Source organism: Biomphalaria glabrata, chromosome 4, assembly GCF_947242115.1.
Source record: "Biomphalaria glabrata chromosome 4, xgBioGlab47.1, whole genome shotgun sequence".
Taxonomy (NCBI): Eukaryota; Metazoa; Mollusca; class Gastropoda; family Planorbidae; genus Biomphalaria; species Biomphalaria glabrata.
In genome coordinates, this window is record NC_074714.1 from 12,841,930 (window position 1) to 12,854,023 (window position 12,094).

Below are 12,094 nucleotides of genomic sequence, written 5' to 3' on the forward strand. Positions count from 1 at the left end.
CACTAGGGGTATTTAGTTCAGAAAGAGAAACGTTATATGTATTTTTATGTATCTTATACAATGGAGTCTTAGAGTTCATTATATATTATAAAGTAGCCTATATGGAGTTCTCACAAAGGTCAGAGAACCCACATTTGAAAAGTCTGTTAGACCCCCGTTAGGCAACGGCTTTATGTGCATTAGGTGTGACGAAATATGCAGGTCGCACGGTACGTGACGTTTTGGCGCCGCCGTTTTGGCGCCGGGATGTTTTGGCGCGAGATATCATTTGACGATTATACAGTCATAAAATAAACCAATGTTAATGTAAACAAATAATTGCATCAATTTTTAGTCTATCATAGTTTCATTTTGTTTTTGATTTTGTTTTTAATTTTAAAGTAATATCTTAAAAAACTTTTTTGAAAATAAAAGTGTGCCTCTTAATAAACACACATACACAAGCCAAAATGTTTATTAAAGAAAATGATGTGAAAAACAAACACACATTTAAATTCAGTACGTGAAAAATATGTCTTAACAGAAAAACTCATGCAAAACATAGATATGAATAATTCTTTTAAAAGAAATAATACAATAAACGTACATAATGTATTTCGCGCCAAAACGGCGGCGCCAAAACGGCGGCGCCAAAACGTCCTGGTTCGCAGGTCGCAGGCGGATCTGTGTAGTCTGGTGAACTACGACACTCCTCCTTTAATGCTTGGACTCGAAGACACACTGCTTTACTATAGTATATTAGAAAAAGGGAACTTTATTCGTAACATGGGCAAGAGAAATTCTCACAAAGAGTCCATTTTAGAGCATACATGAACATGAATTCCTATCATTAATGTTTCTTAAAAAAAAAAAAAACAGACAAAGGGATTAAATGTAGATTAAATCCACTCCTCTTCCATTACCTGCAGTGTAGATATATTGACTTATTCAGATGGGAAATAAATACTTTTATTTATATTTTCGAGTAAAAAAAAAAGCAGCATAAAATTTTTAGTTTTTAGTATTTAATAATTAGATGTGACTATTTTTTTTTAGAAATTGAATAGAAAATATCGAGCAAGAGCGGGAGGGGATGGATTGGAAAGGGGGGGGGTCCGGAGATTTGAACCAACTCTTACCTCTCAACGTCATCAAAACAACTTTCCTTACAATAGCAGAGGATTAGAAAACAGTCTTTTTTTTTGGTCGTTAAAGCTTCACAGTGTCCTAGTTTGTTATTTTAATGAAGTGTGTCACATTTTCAAAAGTTAATTCAAGTTCAAAAGTAGGCCACAGACGTCGGGCCGGGTTTTTTCGTCTACTATTAACTGGGTCACAGGCTCAACACAGAATGTGCTCTTCAAAGTGTGCCGAAGTCTGACAAGAAGATGTAAACTTAAAAACGATTCTGTTACGTCGTGTGAAATTGAGTCCTTAAATAACTATTAAACTGTGTCATTTATAGTCATTTATTAAAGACAGACGCAAACGATATTTAATGAATGTATAAAGACCTGGCAGAGACAATAAAAGAAAAAAATGAAAACAATCAAAAGCCATTAAAACTTTTATTAAAAAATACTTCTGCTTTCACTAGTTCAGGAGGATAATGTGCCGACCCGCCGAAGTTGTTTTTCAGTATGTGCTTAGTCTTGGATTGTTTGGCGCCGTTCTATAAGTTGTTATCTTTAAAAATGCCTATAATGTTGTTATTAGGATACTGTGTAAATTGACTGCGACTCAATCGCGACATACACTATACACAAAGGGTTATCAGACGTCCGGCAAAAAGAGGACGTCATCCTTTTTGGGGTCGTATCACCCCAGTACTGCAGGCATCGGATTAAATGTGAAATTGTCCTTCTTTCATCTGTTGTTTAATGCAATGGCAAAGTAAAAGTTCTCCTTTCAGACCTTACTATCTATAGAGCAGATGATGTAAAGGTTATATGTTCTGTGGCTTACGGTTAACGAGGGTGTCATGTGGCCAGCACAATTACCAACCGCCTTACTTTTCCCAAATTAATGTCAGGTCCCCCCATTAGAGCTGGGTGGACTCAGAGGCACCCTAAAGATCCCGAAATTAAAAATCAATGTCTTCTTCAATGTTCGAACTCCGAATTCTATAGCCAAGCGCTTTACTACCCAGCAACAGCGCCTCCATGGAATGGCATATTACCAGACATCCGGCAAAAAGAGGGCATGTCCTTGCTGGATAATATGCAATGGCATATTATACAGCATATCTTCGGGTTGAAACACAAAATCACTCAGAAAGATGACCATTATTTAGACAATATCTTTCATGAACAGCAGAAAGTAGGCCTATATTCAAAGCTGTACAAAAAAAACAACTTTTCCTTAGAGATTCTTAAGATCTATGACTGTTATTTACAGTAGGCCTATTGTCAAGGCAAAATGCTAACGTTCAAAGCGCGTCCTTGTAGATCAACGCACAGGGAAAAATAAAACGAGAGAAATAGTTTATACTTTGACTCAACGAGGCGCTTTATTCCCCCACAAAGAAAACTATGAAGAAAATGTTGTACATCGACTTCCATGCATGTATTTGCGTGAATAAACTACTGTGAAAACTCACTTCGTCCTGCTTTTTGTCCTCCTCTGGGCGTGTTTTTGTGAACACAGAGCTAATAGCTGATCAGTAATTTGATTTTGACTTGGAGTGTTTGGCGCCGTTCCATAAGTAGTATCTTTAAAAATACCTATAATGTTTTGACTAGGATACTGTGTCAATTAACTAAGACTCACACGTGACATACGCTATACAAAGGGTTATCAGAAGTCCGGCAACCTAAATAATAACCTAGAAATCAATCTAAATTAATTCTGCACAATTAGGCCTATAATGTTTTACATATGCCTATCTATATAAAACCTTCCTTAAAAAAATAATTTATTCGTATTTTCGAATTTTTGTCAGTCAGCATAAGTGTTAACATTTTTCAAGTACTAAAATTTTTTGTATTATTTCTCTAATCATCTATCCAGATGTAACTGGAGTCCTTGACAAGCCAGCAGTGTCAACGCTAAACACAAAGAATAATGCTTGTGTCCGTCTTGGTTTACTTGTTTTTTCACATCCTTTTATCTGGGGCGACAAAAAACAGAACCTGTTGGTAGGTACATGAATATTTATACTCAGGAATTTCCCCCCTCTCTCTCTCTCTCTCTCTCCCAAAAATAAGTTAAAAGTCACTCATTCATTGTGTTGGTTATGATTTGTGACCTCCAAGTGAAAGGATGAAACTTTTTTCAAATTTATCGTACAGACCAGTAAGCAGTTCTCGATATCAAAACAAACCTATTTAGAACAATAATATAATTAGCCTATTGGGGATGCATATTTGTGACGGAAAAACTATAAATATCTATTTGCAAAAGCGTAGCTAGGATGGGGGAAAGAGGATCCAAATTCAAAAGTCCCTACGGGCTCCCACTTGAGGGTCCCCCTAATGGATGTTTTTTTTCACATTAAATATTACGCCACTGCCATGAAATCTTGCTATTCACGTGGAGTCAAAAATACTAGAAAGAAATGATCTAGATGATGTTATAGATGACCTTTGCTGCACAGAAAGCACGACGTGAGGCGATATGAATTGAGATTTACACTTGTGCATTATCTCGCCTATATAAAAAACTGTATTATTCCTGAAATAAGTCTTAATGATTATTTTTTGTTAATTTTACGTATATACTGTACCAATTTGAATTTAGACACATGCTTATTAAATACTTCATCTCATGTCAAGAAGTCGAATGTCGAAATTCAGGGGCCCCGAAAAAGGTCAAGGCCCCCCCCGGGCCCCCAAATCTATTGCTACGCTTTTTTGGTGTATCCGGCGCACATAATAAAATGAAGTTTTGATAAGCTATGTTCTTTTTTTTTTTTTACAGTTTAGTGTATCATGAAAATGACAATATTTTCACAATGTTTTTACAGTAAACTTTATAGTCGCTTGTACGTAAAAATAATGTGTGCAGTTTCCCTTTCAAAATTGTATGATGCACAGTGCCGGATTTAAGTAAGAGGAAGCCCTGGGATTAAGCCTTTGTGAAAGCACATATTCTCGTCTGAAAACTCTGTTGATATTCGAGTATTTGCCAATTTAATATCATCCACTTTTTATTTATTACTCATTTTTTAACTGTTTGGACTGCATGAATCCTGCGCTTGGTTTACATATAATTCATTGGAAAAACAGTTCTACACACGATAAAGCTGGCCTTAAGACGTGATCTAAGTTACAGTAGCATCCTTCAGGCATATCTTAACTTTTTCTCTCCTAACTGACGATACCAACGTTGATTCCACCAGAATGTGGTAAATAATTACGGAGAGAAAGAGTTAAATAGGCCTACTATTATTTGACCGAAAGTGGCATCTCTTGTCAGCAGGCTGATATTTGTGTATGTTTAACTTGATACAAGATTGCATAGCATATTGATGAGAAATATTCTTTAGTACTATAAAGTGTCCCATCAAACAAAATAAATTTTACGATATTAGTGCCTATAATTTATTCCCTATTGTTGATTTAGATCTATATTATCCCTTCCCTTTCTTGCAGGCTGGAAGCTAGCGGTGACTTCAGGGATGAAATAGCCAAACATATAAAACGAAGCGCAAAGCTCATTTATATTGACTTTGCGCTTCCGGGTCATCCTCCTGACATGCTGGATATCGTCTGTAAACATGTGAACAATCCCTACCGGTGGATCAGAACTACCAGCAGACATGTAAGACAGTTTATACAAATAAGAAAAACAAGTTTACAGATACACTTAGATGCTCATTTTGCTTTGAAGTTTTCTGATTGATAATTAAAAAACAACGCGCAGCTCTAGTTAATAAATACAAACCAATGACCGAGTATCAACAGACGGGCAAGATCGATTGAGCTGATAGAATAATGAGGACATTGATTCAGAAAGCACTGGAAAAAGCTAACCTACCATGTTGTACGGCGCTCCACCAACTAAATAATGGAATAAATATCTATCTATCTATCTATCTATCTATCTATCTATCTATCTATCTATCTATCTATCTATCTATCTATCTATCTATCTATCTATCTATCTATCTATCTATCTATCTATCTATCTATCTATCTATCTATCTATCTATCTATCTATCTATCTATCTATCTATCTATCTATCTATCTATCTATCTATCTATCTATCTATCTCGCTCTCTCTCTTTCTCTCTCTCTCTCTCTCTCTATATATATATATATATATAATATATATATATATATATATATATATATATGGCTCCTTTTGTCTCGAAAGGCAATGGATGCGCCCAAGTGAGTCACTGGTTTTGGCTTAATCTTGAGACGGGGCAGAATCTGGTGTGGCTAATCAAGCCAATTCTAGAACGGCAGACTTTGCCACAATTCGTACATTTGTATGCCTTTGATTTAGGGCTAGCAGACAGGGCAGCTTTCTTTTTTTCCCTCTTGATTAAAGCCGCTTCAATTCTTTTATTCTCAGCAAGGGTTGTCCCAGCACGCACAGTCTGTCTCCATGCACTCCGGTCTTTGGCTATGTTTTCCCACATACTTTCACTGATGCCTGAGGCTCTCATGTCTCGCTTGCAGACATCTCTATATGTTAGTCTTGGGCGGCCCTTGGGTCTGACTCCTTCCACAAGCTCAGCATATAAGATATCTTTCGGGATTCTACCATCTGGCATGCGGGTGACATGTCCGAGCCAGCGTAATCTCCTTTGTGTCAGGAGAGCATACATGCTGTTCATATTGGCCAATCTCAAAACTTCCTGATTGGAGACATGGTCCCTCCAAGAGATGCCCATTATGCGTCTCAGGCAGCGCAAGTGGAAACTATTCAATCTGTGCTCTTGGTACATGTATGTTGACCAGCTTTCACTGCCATAAAGGAGAGTGCTCACAACACAGGCGTTGTAGACTAGGATTTTGGTCGCTGTGGTCAATTTACCATTTTCCCAGACGCGCTTGGATAGTTTTGCCAATGCTGTGGTAGCTTTTCCTATCCTTTTTGTCAGCTCGATGTCTAAGTCTAGGTTACTGACAATTGTTGAACCCAAGTAGGTAAATTCCTGCACCACTGAAAGGGTGTGGTTCCCAATTTGTATTATAGGTATTTCTGCAACGTCTTGTGCCAGGATTTCGGTCTTGGAGAGACTTATAGTAAGGCTAAACTCTTGACAAGCAGCTGCTAAGGCGTTCACTAGATTCTGTAGACCTCGTTGTGAGTGAGATACGAGAGCCGCGTCATCGGCAAACAGCAGCTCCCTTATCAAGATACGACGCCTTTTCGTTTTGGCTTTAAGACGTGCCAGGTTAAAGAGCCTTCCATCGGATCTGCTATGGATGTATATTCCGTCTTCCAGGGATTTAAAAGCACTGGATAGTACGACTGAGAAGAAGATGCCAAATAGTGTAGGGGCCAGTACACATCCTTGTTTTACACCGCTCTTAATGGAGAATGGCCTGGAGGAAGAACTTTCAAACTGAACGGTGCCCTGCATATTTTCGTGAAAAGCTGACACTAGTTTTCTTAACTTATTTGGACAGCCGATTCTCTCTAGTACAGCAAACAGACCGCTTCTGCTAACAAGGTCAAAGGCCTTGGTCAAATCAATAAAAGCTATGAAGAGGGGCTGCTTTTGTTCTCTGCTCTTCTCCTGTAGCTGCCGCAGAGAGAAAATCATATCTGTTGTAGATCTTCCTGCCCTAAAGCCACACTGCGACTCTGGATAAACACCAAGAAAACCAAGAAAAGCGAAGACTGGTTTGAAGCTAGTCTACCAGAAATGGAAACTGCCACTACGAACAAGAGAGCAGCCATGCTAATCTACAAGAAGGATCCCACCCCAAGCAACTTAAAAAGGCTCAGAGCTGCACGTAACAATGCCCAAAGAGTAGCGAGACAATGTGCTAACAAATACTGGCAGGAGCTATGCGAAGATATTCAATCTTGTGCCGACTGTGGTAACATAAGAGGACTATATGAGGGCTTGAGAAAAGCCTTTGGACCTCACACCAGCAAGTGTGCTCCGCTCAAGTCAAAAGATGGCTCAATCATCAGCGATCGTGCGCTGCAAATGGAACGATGGGTAGAACACTATGCAGAACTCTACCAGATTGAAAACGCCATCTCACCAAATGCTGTTTCCAACTTCCCATCACTTCCAGTTTTGACGGAATTAGACGAAACGCCCTCAGTAAAGGAGCTGAGCATTGCCATTGACATGCTTGCACATGGGAAAACACCCGGAGGAGATGGCATTCCTGCTGAAGTAATTCAGGCTGGAAAACATGCCCTAATCAAACCACTCCATGAACTGCTAAGCTTGTGCTGGGAACAAGGAATGGTCCCCCAGGAATTGAAAGACTCCAACATTGTTACAATTTATAAAAATAAAGGCGACCGCTCTGATTGTAACAATTACAGAGGCATCTCACTGCTTAGCATAGTCGGAAAGGCTTTTGCTAGAGTGTTACTAAAGCGATTACAGATCCTGGCAGATCGTGTATATATATATATATATATATATATATATATATATATATATATATATATATATATATATATATATATAAATAACAAAATGCATTTAACTCCCACATACTATATTGCTCTGTGCATGAGTGTGTGTGTGTGTGTGTGTGTGCGGATGTGTGTGAAAAAATAGATTGTTGAAATTGTCTATTTTCTTGTCTTGCCAGGGTAGATCTTTGTTAATGCTAGATGAGAATTATAAGTACATGTCTCTGTCCACCTTGACCATTGGTGTCGAGTCAATGTCCATCAATTTAACAGATCATCCAGCCCGATGTCTCAGAGGGAAAGACGAAGAGGAGGTCTTGAAGATCATCAGAGAATCTTTTCTCGGAGAGTTAGTGGTAAGTTGGAACATCACATCTGTTTCTTTGGAATTAAGAGTTTAACATTCATTTCTCAGGAGTTAAGAGACATTCATTTCTAATGAGAAATATTTGTTACTCTGGAGTTAAGAGCTAAAGATTCGTTTCTCTGGGGTTAAGAGTTAAACAAAGATTAAAAATTTGCATTCTTTTTATACTCAGTAACGATTGGTTACCGAGCTGAATATTATGGATTTGAAACCTGTTAGTACCGGTTCCACGCTGTTTCTATGGTCTTCATACTTCAAATATAAGGAAACTAAAATGACTAATGAAACCCAATCTTCACCTGCATTGATAACACTTGTAGGTCTCAGCAGTCAATCGTGTACTAGAGTAGTGTCAGATCTCGAAATACACTTTACTTTCATAAAAGAGATAAAGGCGTCCTTGAGAGGCGTTCTTACGTCCTTGAGAGGCGTTCTTACGACCTTGAGAGGCGTTCTTACGTCCTTGAGTGAAGTTCTTACGTCCTTGAGAAGATTTCTTACATCCTTGAGAGGCGTTGTTATGTACGCTGCTACGTGAATTGTAGATGTAAATGCGACTTTAATTTTAATTTAACTCATTTTAAAGCACTACAATTGCAAGACTTGACACAAAATGAGCCAACTTAGATCCTCTTTCATACCTGGCACTACTTTGTTTTATTTCACACATTTTCGGATGATCCTTCAGACTTGATGATAATAACAAAAAAAAAAAGATAATTACATCATAGTTCAAACAAGCCGCCTGTTAGGCTTCAAATTTGTGACCACCGTGACACTAGAAGGACAGCCCAGAGCGCGAACTACTTTGCTGTCGAGTTTCAGAGATGGAACTGATACTAGTCACAAGGCAAAGCGTTATGAATACTACAAATAATTTCATATTTTACTTGACAGTCTTTGTGGGTCTAGCGTGTTGAAACAACTTGTGAAGCCAAGTAAGTTTGGGAAAGTTTGTTCTAAAAACAGGTTGAAATTCAATCATTTACATTGTTGATGACAAAAAATAACTTTTGTTGATTATATTTTTTGCATTTGAAATTATTTGTTCTTTTTTTCTTTGTTTATTTCTTTTTAGTTGGTTATTTATTTTATTTATTAATGTTTCGATTCCCCAAACGAATAAAACCTCAACTGTTTACCTCAACACTGATAGTCTTTTCTAATAGTAATAACTCACGCGCCCCAAACTAAATACGTAGTAATATTTAGAACATTCACATAAATAGAAATAATTAATTCATTCACATTTATTGAACGAAATGAATCACATCGATAGATTTGCCGAATTATGTTAGATAGCTACTTAACATTTTTATTGAGTAAAAAAAAATTGTTTATTAGTCTAGACTGAAAGCTAAAAAATTACTTCATTATTCACTTGTTCCCCATAGTCAATTCACTAAAATGTATTTGCTCTGCTGTTCATTTGTATAAAGCTAAATAACATTTAATTACCAGGAGTTCTAGCATTTAAACGAGTTTAATCTTAATTGTTCCCCAGGCACCAGACGTGAGCTCAATGTCCCCACTGGGTAACGATGACCACATTTGTAACATGCAGGTTCTGGAAGACCATGGCCACGCCTTGTTTAGATACAGATGCTGCCGGAAACACCAAGATGGAGACATCACGTGTGAAGATATGCAGAAAGATGAATGGGTGCAGGTGATTAGCACTGTGACCGAGTCTCAAAGTTTGGTTCAAACATCCTAAAAAATTACACTTTTTGGGACCTTTTCAGAGGTTTAAAAGCCGCTTCTCATTGAGCTCAGAGGGACCATATGTAAATTTAAAGTAAATTTCCCCTTTCAGACCTTGCGATCTATAGGTCAGATGATGTAAAGCTAATCTGTTTCTGTGGCTCAAGGTTAACGAGTGCGTCACGTGGTCAGCACAACTACCAACTGCCTTTACTTTTCCTCAACTAATGTCAGTGACCTATTAGAGCTGGGTGGACTCTCGTCAATTGAAAATCACAGTCTTCACCAGGATACAAACTCAAGATTCTCGGTTCAGAAGCAATCTATATGGACCATATGCTTCACTCTATTCAAGAAGAACCTTAAGATATACCTGTTTAAAACTTAGATTACATTGCTATTTTTAACTCTCGTTGTTTTTTCTGTTTTTAAATGTTTAAATTTTTTATAGCACCTTGAGCTTACATTATGTTTGTTAACAGCACTTTATAAATAACAATATTGTCAGCTGAGGGCTACAGGTAGGAAAAAAAAATTGGCGTGCATATTCCCAAATAAAAAAAAACATTACAAAATTTACTTACGATACAGCTGTTTTTATTCGTTTTTGTTTTTGTTTACTTTATCTTCTTAAATTTCTATTTTATTTCAGTTCCTGTTGGCTCTTATCATTATAATCAAAGTTTTAGTTATTTTGTGGAGTCCAATGTTCTTACCTGAAACATTATATAGGTAGGTGCAGTGACGTTTGAATCAGCTTCCAGTGTTTGTGATATACGTAGACAACTTTTTTTAAAAATGTACCATATAGTAGATATGTACAAGATGTTTCAATAGAAGAACTTATGTATGACTTACTCAAGGAAAAGAAATATTATTTTTTTGTTCCTAATATTGAAAAATATTCTTCTTCTTCTATTTTGTCTGCAGAGAGAAATACGTGGCTGCTCCGTATATCTTTCATGTTCCTGGACCAGCTCTTAGCTTAAAGATTGTGGTCACTCAGAAGCCAGACCAGTTTGGAGTCAAAAATACCCAGAAAAGGATTCGACTGTCAGACCTGAGAAACATGCAGACCTTTAAAACTATGATCGCCAATACCCGATGGGAGCACGATAGAGTCTATGAGGTCTGTTTGTGTTACACGTTGGAGATTTTCAAATAGACCTTAAAACAATTTCTAAAACAATGCGCTGCAGGCTTGCTGAGCTTTTGTTATTTTTGTTTGGCTAGGAGGAAAAAAAACGCTTGGCATCCTGTGAAAGAGCTCTAGTTCGAATCCCGACTAGAGTTGAGTTGTTTTCTCTGAGCGCCTAAAAGTAGCATAGAAACGTCTTCCAAGTTTCCACCCTGTCCCCCCCACCACAAAAGAGATTAGACCTTATGGGACTGAATGCTATGCGACAAGTAATTAAATAAAAACAAAATAGTGTTCTGATATCAACGCGAATTATACAAGGTAGCGCCCTTTAATAGTTTTGATTTAAAATATCATTGGCGGTGGTAAACGGAATAGCTCTATCTATATTTGGGAAGGGGGGCGATCCTTAATGTTTCATGAAAACATTTACTAAAATCACAAACAGCTCAGTAAGATCGTTATACATTTTCAGAATATTTATTCTATAATAATGTACACATGATTCTGAAGTTGTTAGTGACTTGTTACTCAGAACACAAATGTTATAAGCCCTTGGTTTAACAGGTTCTGCTCCTCAGAGTAGAAAAAGATTTTAACTATTCTGAAATATTACAGGTGAAAGTCCCAGATATCAGGCTGTCAGTAAAGTCCAGGAGACTTCTGGGTCAGAATAATGTTCCAATCACCATCTTTAAACTGTTCTACAACAGTTTGATTCGTTGTCGTATCCGACATCTGGAGGTGAGTTCTAAGCAACACTGCCACTGCTAACTAATATTGAGCTGGTCTTCTGACTAAATATGTTCTTAACATGAGCAATGAGGAAGTGTAGCTGATTAACAATATATTTGTTTTCTAACTCAATGATTTCACTTATTTTTATCTTGCTTACTACTTGAGTGAAACTTTCACCTAATTTCCCTTACCGTTGATTTAAAGGAGAGTCGAAAGGTAACACAAATACCGAAATAATGCTTTTAAATCAAATGTTACATCCTGAGCATAAACTCTGTCTAATGTTTTAGCCTCTTTTGTAAACACGACTGTTAATCATCGTTAATTAATAACATAATTTTACTCTAAGTCCCCCTAAAATTGTTATTACACTTTTGACTACAGCCACTAAAAGAATGCTGCAACACAAACATACTGGGGCGGTTGAATCCTGGAGCTAACATTATCACGTGGTACAGATGTATGAAGATTTTTGCTTCGTGAGTATTCTTGAGTCTACATCTGCTTCTACGTCTGCTTTTACGTCTGCTTCATATTGCATTTATATGGTTTTGTTCAGAATGGTAAGGAGGTCAGGTTAGGTTTAGTGTCCTTAATGTTTCGATAG

At 37.3% G+C, this 12,094-nt stretch overlaps 1 protein-coding gene across 7 annotated transcripts in view; it reads left to right on the top strand.

The window, feature by feature from the left end:
- Positions 1 to 12,094, top strand: part of LOC106052668 (uncharacterized) — a 41,208-nt gene that overhangs the window by 1,082 nt on the left and 28,032 nt on the right. For 5 of the 7 annotated variants that reach the window (XM_056026961.1, XM_056026965.1, XM_056026962.1 and 2 more), the window contains exons 2-9: positions 2,989 to 3,116; positions 4,572 to 4,740; positions 7,720 to 7,896; positions 9,412 to 9,576; positions 10,264 to 10,343; positions 10,542 to 10,740; positions 11,368 to 11,493; positions 11,872 to 11,966. In XM_056026961.1, the coding sequence (XP_055882936.1) occupies positions 3,043 to 3,116; positions 4,572 to 4,740; positions 7,720 to 7,896; positions 9,412 to 9,576; positions 10,264 to 10,343; positions 10,542 to 10,740; positions 11,368 to 11,493; positions 11,872 to 11,966 (1,085 nt within the window). In that variant the 5' untranslated portion in view covers positions 2,989 to 3,042. Of the gene's footprint in view, positions 1 to 1,377; positions 1,618 to 1,904; positions 1,924 to 2,988; positions 3,117 to 4,571; positions 4,741 to 7,719; positions 7,897 to 9,411; positions 9,577 to 10,263; positions 10,344 to 10,541; positions 10,741 to 11,367; positions 11,494 to 11,871; positions 11,967 to 12,094 lie in introns of those variants that run through there. The other 2 variants (XM_056026963.1, XM_056026967.1) reach the window with 2 other exon arrangements.